The 19417-nt window shown below is 50.3% G+C and overlaps 1 protein-coding gene across 1 annotated transcript; it reads left to right on the top strand.

Annotated features, from left to right (window-relative positions):
* Nucleotides 1–3605: 3605 nt before the first annotated feature.
* Nucleotides 3606–15948, top strand: Dnmt3l (DNA methyltransferase 3 like). The gene is made up of 12 exons (XM_048451077.3): nt 3606–3892; nt 4294–4386; nt 4618–4662; nt 5711–5790; nt 5865–5977; nt 6593–6764; nt 7941–8028; nt 9261–9355; nt 11245–11320; nt 11633–11772; nt 13409–13494; nt 15492–15948. The coding sequence occupies exons 1-12, from the start codon at nt 3778–3780 to the stop codon at nt 15658–15660; spliced, it is 1272 nt and encodes a 423-aa protein (XP_048307034.3). The 5' UTR covers nt 3606–3777; the 3' UTR covers nt 15661–15948.
* The last annotated feature ends 3469 nt before the right edge of the window (nt 15949–19417 follow it).

Genomic DNA, 19417 nt, shown 5'->3' on the forward strand with positions numbered 1-19417 from the left:
CTTTGAATCCCACCGACAGCCATGTGTTAATTTTAGGTTAAAATTGGTGATGTCATAGAAAGTATTCCTAGTACCAACAAAAATATCAACTAGTCAGAAAAAGATAAAAGAACTCTGTGCTTCTCACAACTGGGGGATTTCTTGTTCATTTTTTGTTGCTGTTATTTGATTTTTGGGGGGGTCTTCAATAGCCTAGGTTGGCCTGGAACTCACTATGTAGCCAAGGATGACAGGCATTAACCACGACACCTGGTTTGTGCAGTGCTGGCTGCCTGTTGGACCAGGACGTGAGCTCTAGCAGCATTTTTTTTTTTTTTGCGCATTGGGGGTGGGGGGGGGGGTTGATACAAGGTTTCTCTGTGTAGTTTTGGAGCCTGTTTTGAAACTCTTTCTGTAGACCAGGCTGGCCTCAAACTCACAGAGATCCTCCTGCCTCTGCCTTCTGAGTGCTGGGATTAAGGGCCTGTGCCACCACAGCTGGATTCCACCACAGCTGGCTGATTTGCAGCCTTGTTTCCAATGGAATCCCGCTGTGCCATCCAGACTGGCCTTGACTCCTGGGCCCCAGCTCACAATTTCACAAAAGGAAAGGAAAGGTAAGGTAAACCACTGTCTGGATTTAGCATCTAAATTTAGGATTTTTGTTTTCTATTTTTTCAAGACAAGGTTTCACTGTGTAACAGTCCTGGCTGTCCTGGCCTCAGATTCACAGAGATCTGCCTGCCACTGCCTCCTGAGTGCTGGGATTAAAGGCGTGTGCCACCAGCGCCTGGAAAGACTCAGCTGTTTTTTTAACCTAGAATTATAAAAGAGTTGCAGTTGCAGTCCGGTTAACACAGAACTCTGGCCCTCTGCAGGAGCAGTAAGTACTTTTAACCGCTGAGCCATCTCTCCAGCCCAAACACAGAATTCGTGCGCGCACACGTGCGTGCATGCATGTGTGTGTCTGGAGGTCAGAGGACTTGTCTGAGTTGCTTCTTTCCTCCCACCACGTGGAGGACTGAACTCAGAACTCGGGTCCTTAGGCTGCACAGTAAGCACCCTTCACCCTTCCCCACCGAGTGGTCTTGCTGGCCCTTTTGTTTGTTGGTTTGTTTTTCTTTGTCAGAACTTGACTTGTACAAACACCATGCCAGGCATGTGCACGGATACACACAAATAAATATAATAAATTTAAAAAGAGCAATAGGTCTGTCTTAATACAAGATGTTTCTACATAAACTATCACAAAACACTAAAATGCGCTAATGATGCTGGGAGGGGTGGCTTCTGCCTGTAATTGCCATCGGCACCCAGGAGGCAGAGGCAGGAAGAGCGCTTGAGCTTGAGGTCAGCCTAGGCTACACAGTAAATTACAGGACGTCCTGGGTTACAAAGTGAGACCCAGTCTCATAAACAAACAAGGCTGGGCGTGGCGGCGCATACCTTTAATTCCAGCAAATTCCAATTTGGGATGCAAAGGCAGGCAAATCTCTGTGAGGTCCAGGCCAGCCTGGTCTACAAAATGAGACCGGACTCCAAAAAAAAAAAAGCATTAATAAGATGAATAAAATATTTCTAAATATTTCTAACATTTACATGAGAATATCTTAGTATCTTTAACAAAAATAACCTTCAGCTCAGTAAGAAAAAGCAATGGAGGGAACTGGACAACCTCTTTGCAGGATCTTTAAAAAAAATACCCAAATCCCCGGCGGCACACCTTTAATCCCAGCACTCGGGAGGCAGAGGCAGGCGGATCTCTGTGAGTTTGAGGCCAGCCTGGTTTACAACGCAATTTCCAGTACAGCTAGGACTGTTACACAGAGAAACCCTGTTTCAAAAAAATAAAAACAGAAACAGAAAATCCACATCCCAGCAGAATCAGAGGCAGGCAGATCTCAGAGTTTGAGGCCAGCCTATTGTCTCAAAACCAAAAACAAACAAAAAACCCAAATGTTAAAAACAATGAGACAGAAATCTGGCTATGCAGCTCAGTCTATCAACAGCTCAGTTGGTGGGGGCTCGCTGATTACACACAGCACAAAGGCCAGGTCCAATCCGCTGCACCACACCCCTGGGTGCCGAGGCCAAACCGGTAATCTCAGCACTGAGAAGGTGGAGGAAGGAAGAGGAGAAATCTAGCTCGACCTTGATTAGTAGTGAATTCCTGACCAGCCCGAAAAGCGTGAGACCCCAATAAAAATAGAGATAAAAAGTAGATCAGGAAGGCCCAGGACAGATAGTAACAGGTTTATTCCAGAGTCTGCAGCTGCAGTATGGTGGCTGCTCTGGCTCCTCTCCTGAAGACTGATCTGTAGAAATGTGTAGCTTGTGCCAAATGTCAAAACAGATGCTTCTCCTGTCTCATACAGTGCCCATCAGTGTGCAGGGAGCTTAGGCAGGGTGGGGGCCGAGGGGTCATTTAGCAAGCTGGGCAAATGTGGTGTCTCAGGGCCCCTATTCCTTAGCACTGAAATATAGACAAGGGACCAGGCTGTCTCCTGTAATCTGCCTTCTTTCTTTCTTTCTTTCTTTCTTTCTTTCTTTCTTTCTTTCTTTTCTTCTTTCCTTCCTTTTCTTTTTTTTTGTTTTTTTGAGACAGAATTTCTCTGTATAGTTTTGAAGCCTGTCCTGGAACTTGTCCTGTAGACCAAGCTGGCCTCAAACTCACAGAGATCTGCCTGCCTCTGCCTCCCGGGTGCTGGGATTAAAGGTGTGCACCACCGCTGCCGCCTCGCTAATCTACCCATTTTCTCGTCAGTTCTCTGGGACACAGGACTGACCACAGTGGCGCTGGCCTGGATCACTGGGCTGAGGTGAACAGTCAGTCAGGTGTCTCGCAGGGCAGTGACCTCCATCCTGAACCTTCCATAAGTCACTACCCTTGCCCATGGAAGCCTGGAGTCAGGAACCGTGTTCCCAGGGTCTCCCCCAAGTTTTGCAATCCATTATAGCCACTGTGGTATCCTGGAAGGGACTGGGGGCCATGAACGAATTCACCCTTTAGGCCAGGTAGAAAGGATAATTTATTAAGCACCCTGCCAGAGGTTGGCAGGTCTTCGCATTACCCACAGGGATAGTCACAACATCATCTGCATGGTTCTCTAAGTCCCTACTCCGACACTGACCTTGTCTCAACCCAAGGCTCTCTTCCTCCCCCTCACCCACTCACTCATGAACCCTTGGTCATCCTTACTCCCACCATATCTCCTTTGCCCTCCCATCCCCCCATACAATCAGTAACTCTATCTCCCAGCTCCCTAACCTCTATGTGTGTGAAACCTAGAACCTCCCTTCCCCCACCCCCACCTCATTTCAGCCCTGAGCCGCCCTCCTACACTATTCTATAACCCCTCCTCCGATCATGCTCCCCCTCCCCCATTCCTAGCCTGAACCCCCTCCCACTCACAAGGTTCCCTAAAACCCTTTAGCCCCGCCCCCACCCGCCCCACCCCACCCCCACACTTTCCCTGAATCCCCCCCACACACGTGCAGGGCTCGTTAAGCCCCGCCCCTGAGTGCCTGCCCCCACACCCTCAACCCCACCGTCCTAGGCCTTTAATAGGCTCCTTCCAGCACTCCGCTCTTATCCCGATTTGCCTTAAGGTCCCTTTCCTGTCTCTTCCTCCCCATAATTCCCCACCAGACCCCAAGAGACCCACCTGTGCACCTTCCACCCCTCTTCCATCGTCCCTCGTGGCATTGCAGCGTTCTGAGGACCCTGCTGACACACCTCCCGAGATCTCAAGGCACCCGCCATCTCTTGGACCCAGATCCTTCTAGCAGACAACATCCATGGGTTCCCGGAAAAATTCTTGCTCCAAGACAGGTGAAACATGGGACCTGGAGACTCTGGACAGCTCTAGCCCAGACTCTGCCAATCACTTGGAAGATCAATGGCTGAAATCCAGTAAGTTCCTCAGGCCCCTTTCTTCCTTTCCCTCTCCCTTCCCTCCTGGTCCTTAGCAGAGGGTCTGGACTGTCAACAGAAGGTGGGTCCTAGAGGGGTTTAGCAGGTACAGAGGGAGGCAGGGCCATATGGATGCTGGGGAATGGCTTACCTGAAAACACATGGTGGCTGGGAGTGGATGGGTGAAGGGGTCCAGCCTCTCCTACCAAATACTTTGAAGCTGAGGTTGCAGTTTTTCTTGTCTCTAATTTCCCAGATGGCTGGGTGGATGTCACCATGACTTGGCTGGGCAGTCTAGTGGGTCCCCTGACCCCTGCACTGACTACAGGTCGCTGACTTTTCCTGCATACATCTTGTGTCCCCGTGAGGGCTCCCAGTGATAATGCCTTCCCTATCTCCAGCCCCTAGCCTCAATGATGATGAGCACAGCATGGATCTCGTACTGGAAGATTCCCGGGAGCTGCTGTCCTTAACCTCACCCCCGCCAGGCAGAGGTAAGTCCCCACCCAAGTAATAAACTTATCTTGTGGATGAGGACCTCAGAGTCAGGCAATGCATGGAATGTACCCGTATCATTCAGGATGCCCTAAGCCCAGACAAGGGCAAGCATTTGGTGGGTGTCAGTGGAGGGATTCCTTGTGTCCCAGTCATCTCAGAAGAGAAGTTTACCATGAATGTTCCAATGAGGAGCCAGAGGAAAGAGGCTACTTATTTTTCTCTTTCAGAGATCATCAGGTATGAAGTCACTGTGAACCAACGGAACATCGAAGGTGAGTTTGCACGCTTGCCTGTGACCCAGCAAAACAGAGCGTCAGCCCTGCTAGAAAGGCTTGCTTCAGCCTCACTCAGCCATCCCACAAGGTGGGGAACAATCCTGGTGCCCACAGGATGTTCTCTTTCCATCCCCCTTACCAGATTCGTTTAAGGCATGTGGTTGAAAATTTTGTATATCTGAGCTGGGCATGGTGTCCCACACCGTTAATACCAGCACTCTGGAGGCAGAGGCAGGAGGATCTCTGAGGTTAAAACTGGCCTGATCTACAGAGCAAGTTCCAGTACAGCCAGGGCTACACAGAGAAACCCTGTCTCGAGCCTTTCCCCCAACAAAAATTTGTGTGTGTATATCACCGAACACTGCAGTCTAGCTTGAGATTACGCTGAGTTCTCAGTAGAGTGTCATTCATCTTGGAGGAAGCCCTGGGTTCCATCAGTACACTATAAACTGGGTGTGTCACCACACCCAGCAGCCCAACAGTCAAGAGATGGAGGTGGGAGAACCAGACGTTCAAGGTCATAGTGAAGTTGAAGCCAGCTTGAGATATATGTGACCCTGTTGGAAAGAGAAGGAGAGAAAAGGAAAATTAAAATGTACATCTGGGGGCTCAGTGGCTAAGAGCACTGACTGCTCTTCCAGAGTTCTTGAGTTCCCAGCACTCACATGGTGGCTGACAACCACCTATAGTGCGAACCGATGCCCTCTCCTGGTACAAAGGTGTACGTGCAGGAAGAGTATGCGTATACGCGAAAGAAATCTTTTTTAAAAATGTGTATCTGCTAGGGACCCCAAGCTCCTCAGTCAATGATCTGTTTCTCTGGTTTGGCCAAGATGCGAGTTCTTGGGTTTCCATGGGAGTTTTAGGATCAACATGTCAGGTCTACAAAAAGTCATCTGGGGTTTGGAGATGTCTGTCCTTCATTTGGGATGTCTTCTGATCTATTACCCTGATGTGTCTTCTTGGGTCTTCCCTGGTCTCTCTCAGGGTCCTTGGACTGTTTTGTTACATCTTCTCCCCGATTTTCCTTCTCCATTCTCTCTAGACATCTGTCTCTGTTGTGGAAGTCTCCAGGTGCATACGCAGCACCCCTTATTTGAGGGGGGCATATGTGCCCCATGTAAGGTAAGCAGGGAGGTGGTGGGACTTGGTTGGCACTGTTGGGGGAGATTGCACAGAAACCTTTGCCCCCTACTCAGGACATCTTCCTGGAGACCATCTTCCTTTACGATATGGATGGGCACCAGAGTTACTGTTCCATATGCTGCTTCGGGAAAACCCTGTTCATCTGTGAGAGCCCCGACTGTACCAGGTGAGGCAGGGCCCAACTCCCCATTCTCATCCCCGAACGACTCCTCCCAATGTGAGAAACAGGTGCTGATAATGTGCATCTGTGAGGTTTCTCTTCAGGAGCACAGCCACCACATGGCCACTCCCTCTGTCCTTAGGAAATGGAAGGGTGGGCACTTGTACCCTGCCTGGGGTCTGCTGGTCACGAGTTGTGAGCAGGATTGTTCAGGGCATAGGCAGCCCTTTTCACCTCCAATTAAATCACTATCCTGAGCTCCATCCATGCCAGTCCCTTCTGGACATCTTCCTCTTTACATCCCTGACTTCAAGTCTCCCCTTCCCTGCTGCTCCTGCATGTGGTTTTTCCCAGAACTTTGAAAATGTGTGTAGAAGTTTCCGAGTTGTGGGAAGGCTTAAAGGAGCAAGGGCTGCCATTTTGGGTATTCCCACTGCACTCTGTCATTGTGTTTGAATCCCCTTCCCAGCCTGCAGCCAGCCCCACGCACCCAGCACTGAGAACAAAGCCAGCTCCTCCTCTGAAGAGCCCGGAGAGAAACAAATGGTTCCCTCCGGTCTGCCTTGCGGTCCCCTGATGGCAGTATGATGTGGCTCATCATAGTTTTCGGTTTGACTCTAGATGCTACTGTTTTGAGTGTGTGGATATCCTGGTGGGTCCCGGGACCTCAGAGCGAATCAGTGCCATGGCCTGCTGGGTTTGCTTCCTGTGCCTGCCTTTCACTCGGAGTGGACTGCTGCAGAGGCGAAGGAAGTGGCGTCACCAGCTGAAGGCCTTCCATGATCTAGAGGGGGTAAGGACAACCCGTACTGGATCTGCCACGGCAGATATACATACATCCTCCATCACAGGATAAGGCTGTTGCCATAATGCCCCTTTCCTGACCTGCTGGAGAGCAAACGTCACTGGTGTTTCGTCATGAGGGTCTCAGGTAGCCCAGGCTGGCCTCAGACTCACTATGTAGCTGAGGATGACCTTGAACTCAATGAGTACTGGAATTACTCATTGGGTCTCAGGTTTCCCAAGCTCTTTGCTGAGCTGTGTCCTTGGTCATCATTGTTTCTTACAAGCCTAGGGATGATTACCAGTCACAAATAGGACAGGAGCCCCCTTCACAGACACATATAAGCCCATCACATCGGCTTGAATGCTTAGCCAACGTGGTATCCTGTCTGCAGCCACGGCTGCCGTCTCAAGGGTGAAGCCCAGAGGGGTCAACAGTCCAAGGTGGAGCAGCCTGGATGGTGTCTCTCCTCTCCCCCCAAACATCTGTCAAGGTCATAAACCAGAGACCTGAAAACGCAACCTAATTTGGAAGTGGAGTCTTCGTGGTGTCGTTTAGCTGAGCTTGAGATAAGAGCAGTTTGGAATAAGGTAGCCCTGCATGAAGTGGGGGTGTCCTCATAAGAGAAGGCATTTTGGGGGGGGTTGAGACATGTAGGAAAAAGACCTAGTGATGAAGGCAGAGGCAGCATGTAGCCAGTAGGAGCCACAGGTGCCGAGCACACATGCTGGATGAGACCTGGGATGGTTCCCTGAAGCCCCAGAGGCCACCAGCCCTGGCGTCACCTGGGTTTCAGGCTGCTGGACTATGGGAATGATTTTGCTCTCCTGGAGTACTTAGAGCCTGAGACCTACAGAGCTCCCCTCTGCTAGGACCCATTATCCTCTAACTTCAGAGAAACCCTTACTCCGTTTCCCTTGAGATATGTGGGGGTCCAGGCAAGAGACCTAGACCTGGGGAGTGGGTGGAGTTGGCCTCCAGGGAGGGAGGGACAACCAGGGTCACTACAGGGCCAGCCAGGCCTTGGCAAGTGTGTCCCAGGTGGCTCTCAGTTGAGTGCTGTCCCTCCAGCGAAAGACAGCTGTAGGAGCCACTTAACCATAACTCAACCAGCTCTCTGAACAACTAGTACAGATCCTCTTGCCTTTTTCTCTCTTGCCTTTTTTTCTTCTATTTCCTTTCCAGTCAAGTCCTGTGAAGATGTACAAGATAGTGTCTGCCTGGAAGAGACAGCCCATGCGGGTGCTTAACCTTTTCGGGAAGATTGATAAAGGTGAGTGTCATCACATCAAGTGACTCCAGAGGAGGGGACGGGAGGAACTCAGAGTGTTCTGGTGTCCTCTGCCTGGCTGTTAGGCTACCCTTGGCATCTGAGGTGTGGGGCGGGGACTGAGAATAGAATGCCAGTTGAGTTGGGCAGTGGTGGCGCACGCCTTTAATCTAGCATTCAGGAGGCAGAGAGGCAGGCAATCTCTGTGAATTTGAGGCCAGCCTGATCTACAGAGCTAATTCCAGGACAGCTAAGGCTACACAGAGAAACCCTGTCTTGAAAAATGAAAAACAAAAACAAAACAAAAAAGGAAGGAAGGAAGGAAGGAAGGAAGGAAGGAAGGAAGAAAGGAAGGAAGGAAGGAAGGAAGGAAGAAAGGAAAAAATTGCCAGTCAAACTTCTTCCTCAGACTTCTGGAATTGAGAAAACTGAGTATCCCAGGAAAGGATCTGACAACCAGAGAAATCCCCCAACTGTGTGCCCAAGCAAGAGGAAAGGTCCCAGCTCCCCAAGAGGAGGAGGCAGGGATGGGAAAGGGACAAGCCCGCCAGGGTAGATAGGAGCTACTGCTGGTGAGAAGACTGGGTTCCAGCAGCTGTGCTCCCCATATAGGCTCCCCCAGCCTCCACAATTTCCTGAACCCTCTTTCCATACTTGAACCTCCCAAGTTATGTCTTCTGGAGTCCTGTCCCTTAGACTGTTCTGATTTCCATGTGTCCACCAAGCACAGAGCCCTGAAGGTGCTATGTTCTCTGGCTAAATTATGTCCCACTCGGGATGCCACCAGGAGTGCATCCAGTGACCCCCTCGGTGTCTCACAAGCACCCATGTGGTGGTTACAATTGTATCGCTATACCTTTAGGACACCCAGCTCGACTTGCCCAAACTCTCATTCTCGGGGTCTGAAGGAAATCCACCAGCTCTGTATGTCACCATTCTGGTTCAAAAATGACACCACTAAAAAAAAAAAAAAAAAAAGTGGAAGCCACAGTCCCACTGGTGGCCTAAGCCAGCGGCTGAGAGCATGGCTCAGAAATGCAGAGTTTTGCAACCGATTTCTTGACTTTCACAAAGTAACCCTCAGGAAGTTTGTCCTTGGGCTCCAGTGCCAGAAAAGATCAAGTTGCTGCTCCGTGGCAGGAAAAATCGTACTGTCACGGATCCGTCCCCACTCTGCAGGGGACAGAGCCCATGTCACCTCGGTTCTCTGTGTCCATCTTGTCTCCTCCCTCCAGAGCTAGAGAGTTTGGGCTTTCTGGAAAGTGGTTCTGGTTCGGAAGAGGGAAGACTGAAGTACTTGGAAGATGTCACCAATGTTGTGAGACGAGATGTAAGCTGAGGTGTTGGGCTGGGGGGAAGGGGGCAGGAGGGAAGGAACCCTGGAGGGGCAGGAAGGAACAGGCACGGTACCAGGTCTTCAGACCAGCATGGGGTCCTCGGTCTGGCCGTGGCCCAGTCCCAGTGGAGTCAGCACTGTTATGCCTCACAGAGGGAGGCAGGAGTGGAATGCGTTCCTCAACCCTGATCAGGGCAAGCAGCCAGATATCTTGAACTCCACATGGCTGGCTTCTGCTGCCTATGATGGCGGATATGCATGGGTGGAGAGGCTCAACCCCACCCCACACTCTCAACAGTTGAAAACCTCTTCCAAACACAAAGGTGGTGCTCTCTTGTCCCTGTGGTGGGAGCCCTTTTGCACTCCTCCTGGGAGCATGGGGTGGGGGGCAAATTGCATTTGGGCCTCTTAAATAGAGTTGGGGTACTGGTCTTTACCACCGAACCCTGACCACTTCCTTTAGTCAGATACCAACCAGTCATTGCCCCTGTAGGATCTCAGGTGCACATCTGAAATCAGGTAGGGAAGATGGGGACATAGAGAAAGCAAGAGTCAAGAAGTTGGGACCTAATTTAGGAGTCAGGCTACTATTGAGAGAAATGGGGAGATCCAAGAAAGTGGGGGCCTATTCTAGATTGGGGAAATCATGCTTAGACATTTTAGGAATGCCCCCCTCTCTCCCCCCCTCCTTCCTTCCTTCCTTCCTTCCTTCCCTTTCTCCCTTCTTTCCTTTCTTTTCTTTTTCTTTCTTTCTTTTTTTTAAGATTTATTTATTATGTACAGTGTTTTGTCTGTATGTATGTTTTCATGCCAGGAGGCACCAGATCTCATTACAGATGGGTGTGAGCCACCATGTGGTTGTGAGAATTGAACTCAGGACGTTTGGAAGAGCAGCCAGTGCTCTTAACCTCTGAGCCATCTCTCCAGCCTCTAAATAACTTTTTTCTTCCTTCTTTCCTTCCGTTCTTTCTTCTTTTTAGTTTTCTTTTTTTTTTTTTTTTTACTGAGACAGGGTTTCTCTGTGTAGCCCTGGCTATCCTGGGACTTGCTCTGTAGACTAAGTTGGCTTCCAACTCAAGAGAGATCCACCTTTCTTTGCCTCCCAAGGGCTGGGATTGAAGGGGTGAGTTACCATTGCCAGGTGGAACTTTTTCTTAAAAGAACGTTCAGGTTCAGGTTTGAGCCAGGTAGTGATAATGTATGCCTTCAATCTTAGTGCTAGGGAGGTACAGAGGCAGGGGCTGAATTGGAGGCCAGCCTGATCTACAGAGCAAGTTCCAGGACAGTTAGGACTCCACAAAGAAACCCTGTCTCAAAAAACAAAAACAAAACAAAACAAATGTCCAAGGCTAGAGAGGCCATTGGCGAAGCAGGGATTCTCCTGAGGATTCCTTGCATTTGGGACAGGGCTGCGACTGGCTGTTTCATTCTCTCCCCAATTGGCCAGCAAGTGACCCTGTCTGGTACTAAGTGGGAATTGTTTATGGCCATCAGACAATGTCCACCCTGCCATCTGCGACCAGCTGCTGGCTCGCAGCATAATCCACAATTTCCCAGAAGGATGTAGAATCCCTCACGCTAGAGCATGCATCCTCCCTCCAGGACCGATCCCCCTTTTAAAAGCACGTTTACTGAGGAAGAATCTCAGATATGGAATGTTCTCGGACTACCACTGTTTGGGCTTCTCCTGAGAGCCATTGGTGTCTGGGATTTCTGCCTAAATGGGCCCCAAGGCTTAGCTAGGAGGTCTACTGGCGTCACCCCTAAGGTATAACATTGGGGGGGATGCGTGGGATGCAGAGGCCCTAACGTTGGTTGCCAGTGTGGAAGCACTTAGCTTTGAGCCATCCTCGTCCCATACTAACCATGTACGTGTTTCCTAGGTGGAGAGGTGGGGCCCCTTTGACTTCGTGTATGGCTCGACACAGCCCCTAGGCTACTCTTGTAACCGCTGCCCTGGTGAGTTTCGAGAAATGAGCTGTTTTGGCTCCAGTCACCGGAGAATCTTGTCTTCAACCCTGTCCTCTCTTCTGTCTCTGTTTCCCTCATGCCACCTCAGCCTTCAGACAGGGCAGAAATCTCACACTCCACATTTTAATTCAAACCAGCTTCCCTGGGCTGTAACTGGCAGATGCACTTGCACAGGCTCTGTTTGCGTTCCCATCTCCACCATGGGAGAGCAGAGGTGCCCAGCCTTTGCAAAAGTGTTATCCTGGCCCTCTACCCGGCCTTTGTCATCTGAACCCGGCCTTCTCCCCCGATTCATGGCAGGCTGGTACATGTTCCAATTCCACCGGATCCTGCAGTATGCTCAACCACCCTCAGGGAGTCAGCAGCCTTTCTTCTGGCTCTTTGTGGACAATCTACTGTTGACGGAGGATGACCAGGTCACAGCAACCCGCTTCTTCCAGGTGGGTATACCTGGGAGATAGGAGCTTAGCCTGTTCTGGGACCCTCACTCCTGAGCCTGGTGTGTGCCAGGCCACAAGGACATTGGGCATCTGAGACACAGACTGTAGATTTTCAGGACAACAGCCCCTACAGGAATAGCCTTGAAGGGCAATCCCCCTCCTTCTACAACACTCCTGTGCGTGCAAGCCACAGCCACACCAATTCATGGCCCCCTCCCCCTCTCACCTTTCAGCTTGCACAGACGAGCACATCCCCTCACACAGAACACACATTCCACAAGACATGCATGGCCACTCCATGCACTCACATGTTCATGTGCATGTTTTCCCCTTTTACCTGCACCATCAGTGTGACCACCACCTGGGGTCCAGCGGTCAGTTCTCTCCAGGGCCGATGTGTGCCAGTGGGTCAGGGATAGCTGCGGAGGGTGGGGAGTGACTGACAGTCTTGGATATAGGAGATGAGAGACAGCAAGAAAGGAAGAAACCTGTTGAGCCCACCTCCCAGAAGGAGACACAACAGAGGGCTGGGGAGTGGGACCTAGTATAGGAAAATAGGGGGTGGGGACTCGTTAGCACCATGCAGTTTTCCTGGATACAGAAAAGTCAATCAGGAATGAGAGGCTCTGCTTGCCAAGTGCTGGGATTAAAGGTGTGCACTACCATGCCCAGCCTCAAAGGCTCTTTATTAAGATTTGTGAGATGGCCGGACTATTCCCAACTGCCTACATCTGGTAATGGGGTGGAGTATGTGGTCAGAGCTGCGTGGGTGAACTAGCCTTGCATCCCTAGGAAACCCAGTTGGCCGTGGTGTATCAGCACGCAGCTAAAACCTGCAGAAAGTATTATAGGTAGACTCTTTTGAGTTGACAAGTGCAAAAGGAGGTTGGTCTGTGGTTTTCTCTTTTGTGGGCTCCTTCTCAGATTTTTGTTTCTGGGCTGAATCTGGTTCATAGAAAAATTTTACAGGGTGAAAGAATTCTGTGAAATTGTATTGTGTGGGACAGTTTTTAAAAAGCAAAAACAACAACAGAATGTGAGCTGGGTACAGTGGCACAGGCTTTAGCTTCTAATCCTAGCAAAAGAGGAGGATCTCTGTGAACTGGAGGCCTGTCTGGTCTACACAGTAAAATCCAGGGCAGCCAGGGCTACTTAGGGAGACTTTATCTTGCCCATCCAACCCCGAAAGAGAGAGAGAGAGAGAAAGAGAGAGAGAGAGAGAGAGAGAGAGAGAGAGAGAGAGAGAGAAAATTTTATGAAAGTCCATCTATGAAGATAATTGTCTTAGACTAGGCTGGCCTCAAACTCAGAGATCTGCCTGTCTCTGCTTCCCATGTGCTGGGATTAAAGGTGTGTACCACCAGCGCCCAGAGATTTTCTGTCTTTTCAGAAGTTAGTGTTTTGGAACGTTACCTTATTCTAGAACATAACCCATTTCAGTGAAGTGTTCTTCTAGAGTTGATCCAAGTGATCTTCAGGTTTTAGTTCTTAGTAGTTGTGTAAGAAAAAATGGGCATCCTGTGACCAGCACCACAGAGGAAGCCATAACCAGCCTGGGTAATCTATTGACGTGTGCCCCACGGGGAGGAGATCGCATCTGTGTCCCGCTGACCCACAGCCTCCTCTTCTCCCACAGTTGGAGGCTGTGACCCTCCAGGACGTCCGCGGCAGAGTCCTCCAGAATGCTGTGCGGGTGTGGAGCAACATCCCAGGGTTGAAGAGGTATTTCTCAGGGCGGAGGGCCAAAGACTCAGAGACAGAGGAAACCGTGCACTCTGGTAGAGCCAGGCCTAAACGGTCCCATACTCCACCTAGCTGTGCCTGAGCAACCTCTTATCCACCACAACCCTGGTCACACTAGGGCTCAGGGTGCCCCTGCACACTGAGGGACTCTCCCTATGTTCACCCAATACCTCAGAACTGGACAAGAGTTTCCTCATCCTCAGGAGAAAGTCCAGCCTCTCAAAGCTCCTGCCCAACACACGCTCGTGCGCATACCACACACTCATTCTTAAAGACTGACGCAACTCCCTAACAGATTCACACACCCACGCACAGACACCCACTTGCTCACAGATGCATGTAGATCGAGCCAGTTTGAACCGTGTCTTCTGAGACCGCGAAGTCGTGTCTTTTCCTGCCCTATAGTGAGTTTCTGGAAACTTCCCACCCACCTCCTTCATCCCAGCATTCTCCTGGCTCCCAGTCTCTATGCCAGTCAGGTACCACCCGGTTTCCCTACCTGGATGCTTTCAGGACTTGGGTTGAAGTGGGGCTGAGGGGACATACTTTCCCAGACATTCTTTCTGGATGTTTCTAAGTAAGGTATGGGCTCCTGCCTGGCATCCTTTTCTGATTGGTACTGTGGGATAGGCAGGAGAGGGACAGAGAATGGGCTGAGCAATTGGCAAAAGATGCCAGGCTCTACTCCTATTAGCTTTGGGCCTATCAGGCATGCCACACACAGGTCTTCTATTCCCTAACAAGCATGCTTTAGAAGGAATCACGTATGGTCCAGTCAGTCCTAGTACATGCGGCTGCCTGAGAGGTACTTGCCCCTCTTGAGCTGCCCTACTGTGGGGTCCTGCCAGACCTGTACCATGGAGGGACAGTTTCTCTCCTCCTGGGCCTCAGCCCCACCTCTTTTCTCATTGAGGTACTTCCTTTCTGATTTAGAGCCCCCAAAGGAAGTTGAGGGCTGGGCGTACCTGCACCTAATACCTAGGGTCACTTGACTCCTGGAGGAAACAGGGTGGCTTCGCAGTGAGGTAAAAGACTCTTGGCCCACTGAAGTAGGAATTAGTTTGCCAAGTTCACAGACAGTTCATGTAATATCTGCACATGAAGACAGGGGAGAAAATAGAGGATATGCCTTCTGACATGTCACTGTCTTTGTCTGCCCCCCAAAATGGAGATGGTCCTTAACTGCCCCAGGGCTTGGGCACAGAGAAAGGTGATGCTAAGTGTCATATTTGGGGGGACTCCAGGATGAGGCTCACATAATTTAGGAGCCCCCGGGGCACCCCGGGGCATGGGCTTAGCACTTGTGTAAACTGGGTTTGTGGCGTCAGGCATCCCAGGAACAGTATGTGCGCACACTTTAGGGTCTTACTGATCTTTACCCTTGCTCTGTGGGCATCCCTGCCAGGGAGGCTCACATCAACTTTTGGCAGCTTCTCGGCTCCCTCTGCACACCAAAAAGGGGATATGCTGGGCTGGCTCAAAGATCAAAGGTCTCAGCTGGGGTGTAATGGGAAGTGGGACACATGCTTTTTTTTTTTTTTCTTTTCCTTTTGGTTTTTCAAGATATGGTTTCTCTGTGTAACAGCCCTGCCTGTCTTGGAACTCACTCTGTAGACCAGGCTGTCCTTGAACTCTCAGAAATCCACCTGCCTCTGCCTCGCAAGTGCTGGGATAAAGGTATGCACCACCACCGCCTGGCTCATGCCTTTGTTTTTCAATCCCAGCAGAAGCAGGCAGATTTCACTGTTTCCAGGCCAGCCTGGTCTACATAGTAAGTTCCCTGCCAGCCAGGGCCACATAATGAGATACTGTCTTCGGGCGGGGGTTGGTCTTTGGGCACCCTGCTTGTTCCTAATCTATCCAGAGGCAGCAAGGCCTGAGGGCACTCACCCTAGAGGCCACAGGCAACCTTATAGGGACCTCAAGTTCCCTCCCAGCCCAGTGTTGTATTTCTAACAGGTGACTTTCCTTGGTAGCAAACACTCGGCCCTAACACCTAAGGAGGAGCAGTCCCTGGAAACCCAGACCAGAACCAGAGGCAAGATGGCTGCCCAGAAAGATGACCGCCTGGTGAAGACCTGCCTTCTCCCCCTGAGAGAATATTTCAAGTATTTTTCTCAGAACCCACTTCCTCTTTACAAATGAATCATGATACAATGAAAGAAGAGGTTTTCCTAGAACCACAGCCGCCTTCCTCCGGTGGCCTTTTCCCTCGCCAAGGTTTTCTTCCGTTTGCTTGCTTGCCTTTGGGGTTTTCCTGTTTGGTTCCCAAGATGCCATGCCTCCCATGCAGCTCACTGTGTGGGTGGGAGGCGTCCACGTCTGCGGACAAGATCCTGATGGGGATAGCCCACTATGCATCTCCAAAAGTGTGTGTGTGTGTATACCTCTTGTGAAGTTTTTCAAATATATTAAAGGTTTTGGTAGAGTTTTGGTGGGGTGTGTGCGTGAGGTGTTTATTCTGTACGTCACAGGGATGACAATACATGCCCGATGTCCTGCCCTGGGCATATAGTACCTTCATCACCTGATATTTGCCTTGATGGCCGAGCTCGCTCCCCCTCCTGTTGCTACACAAAGCAGTCTAAACCACTGCCGAAGCTCACCCCTGACGAGCAGACACGTGATTTCTGTGTTGTCCTGACACAGTAGGAGCTTGCAGAAGTGGGCTCCCAACTGCTCTTAGCAGTCGGTGTTCCACGGAAGCTGAATCCACTGGGAATTGCGGACTGGCCAATTTTGAAATGCCTGGTGAATTATCCTGATTAGCCATAACCATTCCTACACACACACCGGGTGGAGACTCAAACTGCATGAGTACCATAACTGAGGCTCAGGACCTACTGTGGCCCGAGCTGGCATTGTCAGTGCCCTGGCCAGTGTTCTCTGACAGGAAACTGGGCCACTGTGTGACCCTGAAATAGGAGAGGAGCTGTCTTGGGTCAGTGTCTCAAGCAGTTATGGGGCCACAAAGGTGGTTCAGTTCAGTGGGTACAGATGCTTGCTCCCGAGCCTAATGACATACATTTGATTTTTCTCAGAACCCACTGCTGTGAGTCCTCTGTGGCATGTGTGTATGGTAGCACATGTTACAGGAATTCCTGTGTAGGCCAGGGGGCTACCCTCCCAGTGGACTCATGAGGCAGCAGGAGCAAAAAGCATGAATCCGTGGCCCCCACTGGCCAGATGATGTGGCAAGATCTCGAAACAGTGGCAACTGCTGCCACCCAAGGTTGCAATACCATGGATCCCCATAAATGAATGCTACTTTCTCTTCTTATCCTTTCTTTTAAAAAAGCAAGACAGGTGGTGGTGGAGCACACCTTTAATCCCAGTACTCTGGAGGCAGAGGCAGGCATATCTCAGTGAGTTTGAGGCCAGCCTGGTCTACCAAGCAAGTTCCAGGACAGTCAACCAGCCAGGACTGTTACACAGAGAAACCACATGTCAAAAACAACAAAGCAAAATAGTTGGGTAGTGGTGGCACACACCTTTAATCCCAGCACTTGGGAGGCAGAGACAGGCGATCTTCGAGTTCGAGGCTAGCCTGGTCTGCAGAGTGAGTTTCAGGATGGTCAAAACCGCTAGGAGAAAAGTTGTCTCAGAAACACTTGTTCATTTTATGTGTAGGAGTAATGTATGCATGTGCCACAGCGCTGGTCAGAAAACGGCTTGTGGGAGTCTGCTTCCTCCTCTCACCACGTAGGCTCCTAGGGATCAAATTCAGGTTGTCAGGTTTGGATAACAAGCACCCTTATCTGCTGAGCAATCTCACTGTTTCTGGTTTGTTTTTCTGAGAAAGGGTCTTATATAACTCAGGCTAGCCTCAAACACTTACATAACCTACCTCCCAAATATTAAGATTACAGGCATACATCACTATGCCTGGCCAGTGTCCATTTTCTGTCAGTCAGCCTCCAAGAAGGGACCAGAGCCACCAGTGTGCATCTTTCTACTATCCACTATCCACACGCAGGCGCGTGCGTGCACACACAAACACACATACATACACACACACACACACACACACAGTAGCATGGTCCAAATTAAGAGATTCTCCCACTACATATTCTAACCATGCTCAAGATCCCTTGTGGTCAGATGAACAATGACCCTCACAACATACCCGTCCAGTGACTTTTGAGGCCTGTGTATGTCTGTCACCTAATGTGCCCCAAAGGACTTCACTGATACAAGCTCTGCTGGCCCACCCAGTGTTCCTGCATGTGTCACAGACTCTTAAGGTAGGAAATGACTGTACCAATGGACATCTGTGCAGCCACAGAGGTTGGAACTGAAGGGAGCCTCTGCCAAAGGATACCTGAAGCCATCAGGAGCTGGAGCCAATAGGGGTCTCTCCTTATAAGGCAGAGCTGTTTTTAATCTTTTAACATACGTGCATGAATACTTTGCATGTGTGCCTGTGTACCATTAGTGGCCCTAGTGCCACAGAGACCAGAAGAGGGCGCTGAATCCTCTAAAACTGGAGCTATAGATGGTTGTGAACCTCCACGTGGGTGCTGAGAACCAAACTTGACCAGGGCAGTTGGAACTTAGGACATGGTATTATCCCTAAGCAATACCCATCCTTTTCTTTTTTTAAAAATTTATTTATTTATTTATTATGTATACAATATTCTGTCTGTGTGTATGTTTGCAGGCCAGAAGAGGGCATCAGATCTCATTACAGGTGGTTGTGAGCCACCATGTGGTTGCTGGGAATTGAACTCAAGACCTTTGGAAGATCAGGCAATGCTCTTAACCACTGAGCCATCTCTCCAGCCCCCAATACCCATCCTTTTCATCTGCCCAGTAATGCCAGGGTGACTCCTCAACACAGTCTTCTGCTGGGTCCTCCCTCAGCTGCTGCCAACCTAGAGGGGAGATGGGGAATAACTGAGGCCACCAACCCAGTGTGGTACCCAACAAGACTCCAGGCTCACTCCTGGATTATCGCTGCCAGAGCCCACTGGTCACGTTCTAATACTTCTGTTTCTCCTAGCACAAAAAGAAGGCAACTCCCTCCCTGTGGGAGAGCCTCCAAACCTCTCTCCCAGGCTGCTTCCCTCAGCAGCTCTGGTTATGACCTCCCTTTCACCTCTTCTGTTCTCTTATGCTTGCCCTGGCCTGCCTGCTCCCTCATGTCGACTGCTAAGAGCCAAAGATTTCAGTCTCTTTTTTTCTTTGTTTTTTCAAGTCTGGGTTTCTCCATGTAGCCCAGGCTGTCCTGGAACTCACTCTATAAACCAGGGGCTTCAAACTCAAGAGATCTGCCCGCCTCTGCCTCCCAAGAGCTGGGATTGAAGGTGTGTGCCACCACCGCCACCCCCACAGTTCAGCTATGATTTGTGGTGCTCACCTAGGACTCTGACAATGTTCACCCAAAGCTCTCTTGACCGTGTGACATCCTTCCAAGAGGCACAGGGTCGGGGGAGTATGCCTCCTGTACCTCAGGGCTTGGGGTCAGGAGTCTTGTTGCTCCTCGCTGATCAGCATCTGGTGAGCTACAACTGTAACAGTGCACACCCCTCCCGTCTGGCGAGGAACACCTCTGCTGTGGGATGCCCTTTTGTACACTGTGAATGTATTGCTTTTATTGGTTGATGAATAAAGACTCTTGGACCTAAGGCAGGGCATAACATAGCTAGGCGGGAAATTTAAGCAGAGGTGAAGAATCCAGGTGAAATCCAATACAGGTGAAGAAGGGTGGGGCCAGCAGAGAAATCAGTGAGCCACAGGAGAACAGATAATGCCGCGAAGCCCCGTGGCAAAACACAGATTATTATACATGGGTTGATTTAAATGGAAGAGCTAGCCAGTAACCACCTAAGCCATCGGCCAAGCAATTATAATTAATATTGAGCCTACAAATGACTATTTTATAAGTGGCTGTAGGAACCAG

This window comes from Myodes glareolus, chromosome 18 (genome assembly GCF_982192425.1).
Source record: "Myodes glareolus chromosome 18, mMyoGla1.1, whole genome shotgun sequence".
In the NCBI taxonomy this organism is placed as follows: Eukaryota; Metazoa; Chordata; class Mammalia; order Rodentia; family Cricetidae; genus Myodes; species Myodes glareolus.

Coding starts and splice junctions, on each gene's coding strand:
- Dnmt3l (XM_048451077.3), top strand. CDS start 3,778: ATGGGTTCCCGGAAAAATTCTTGCTCCAAGACAGGTGAAACATGGGAC. Junction 9,356..11,244: donor CCAATGTTGTGAGACGAGAT/GTAAGCTGAGGT, acceptor CGTGTTTCCTAG/GTGGAGAGGTGGGGCCCCTT. Junction 11,773..13,408: donor CAGCAACCCGCTTCTTCCAG/GTGGGTATACCT, acceptor CTTCTCCCACAG/TTGGAGGCTGTGACCCTCCA.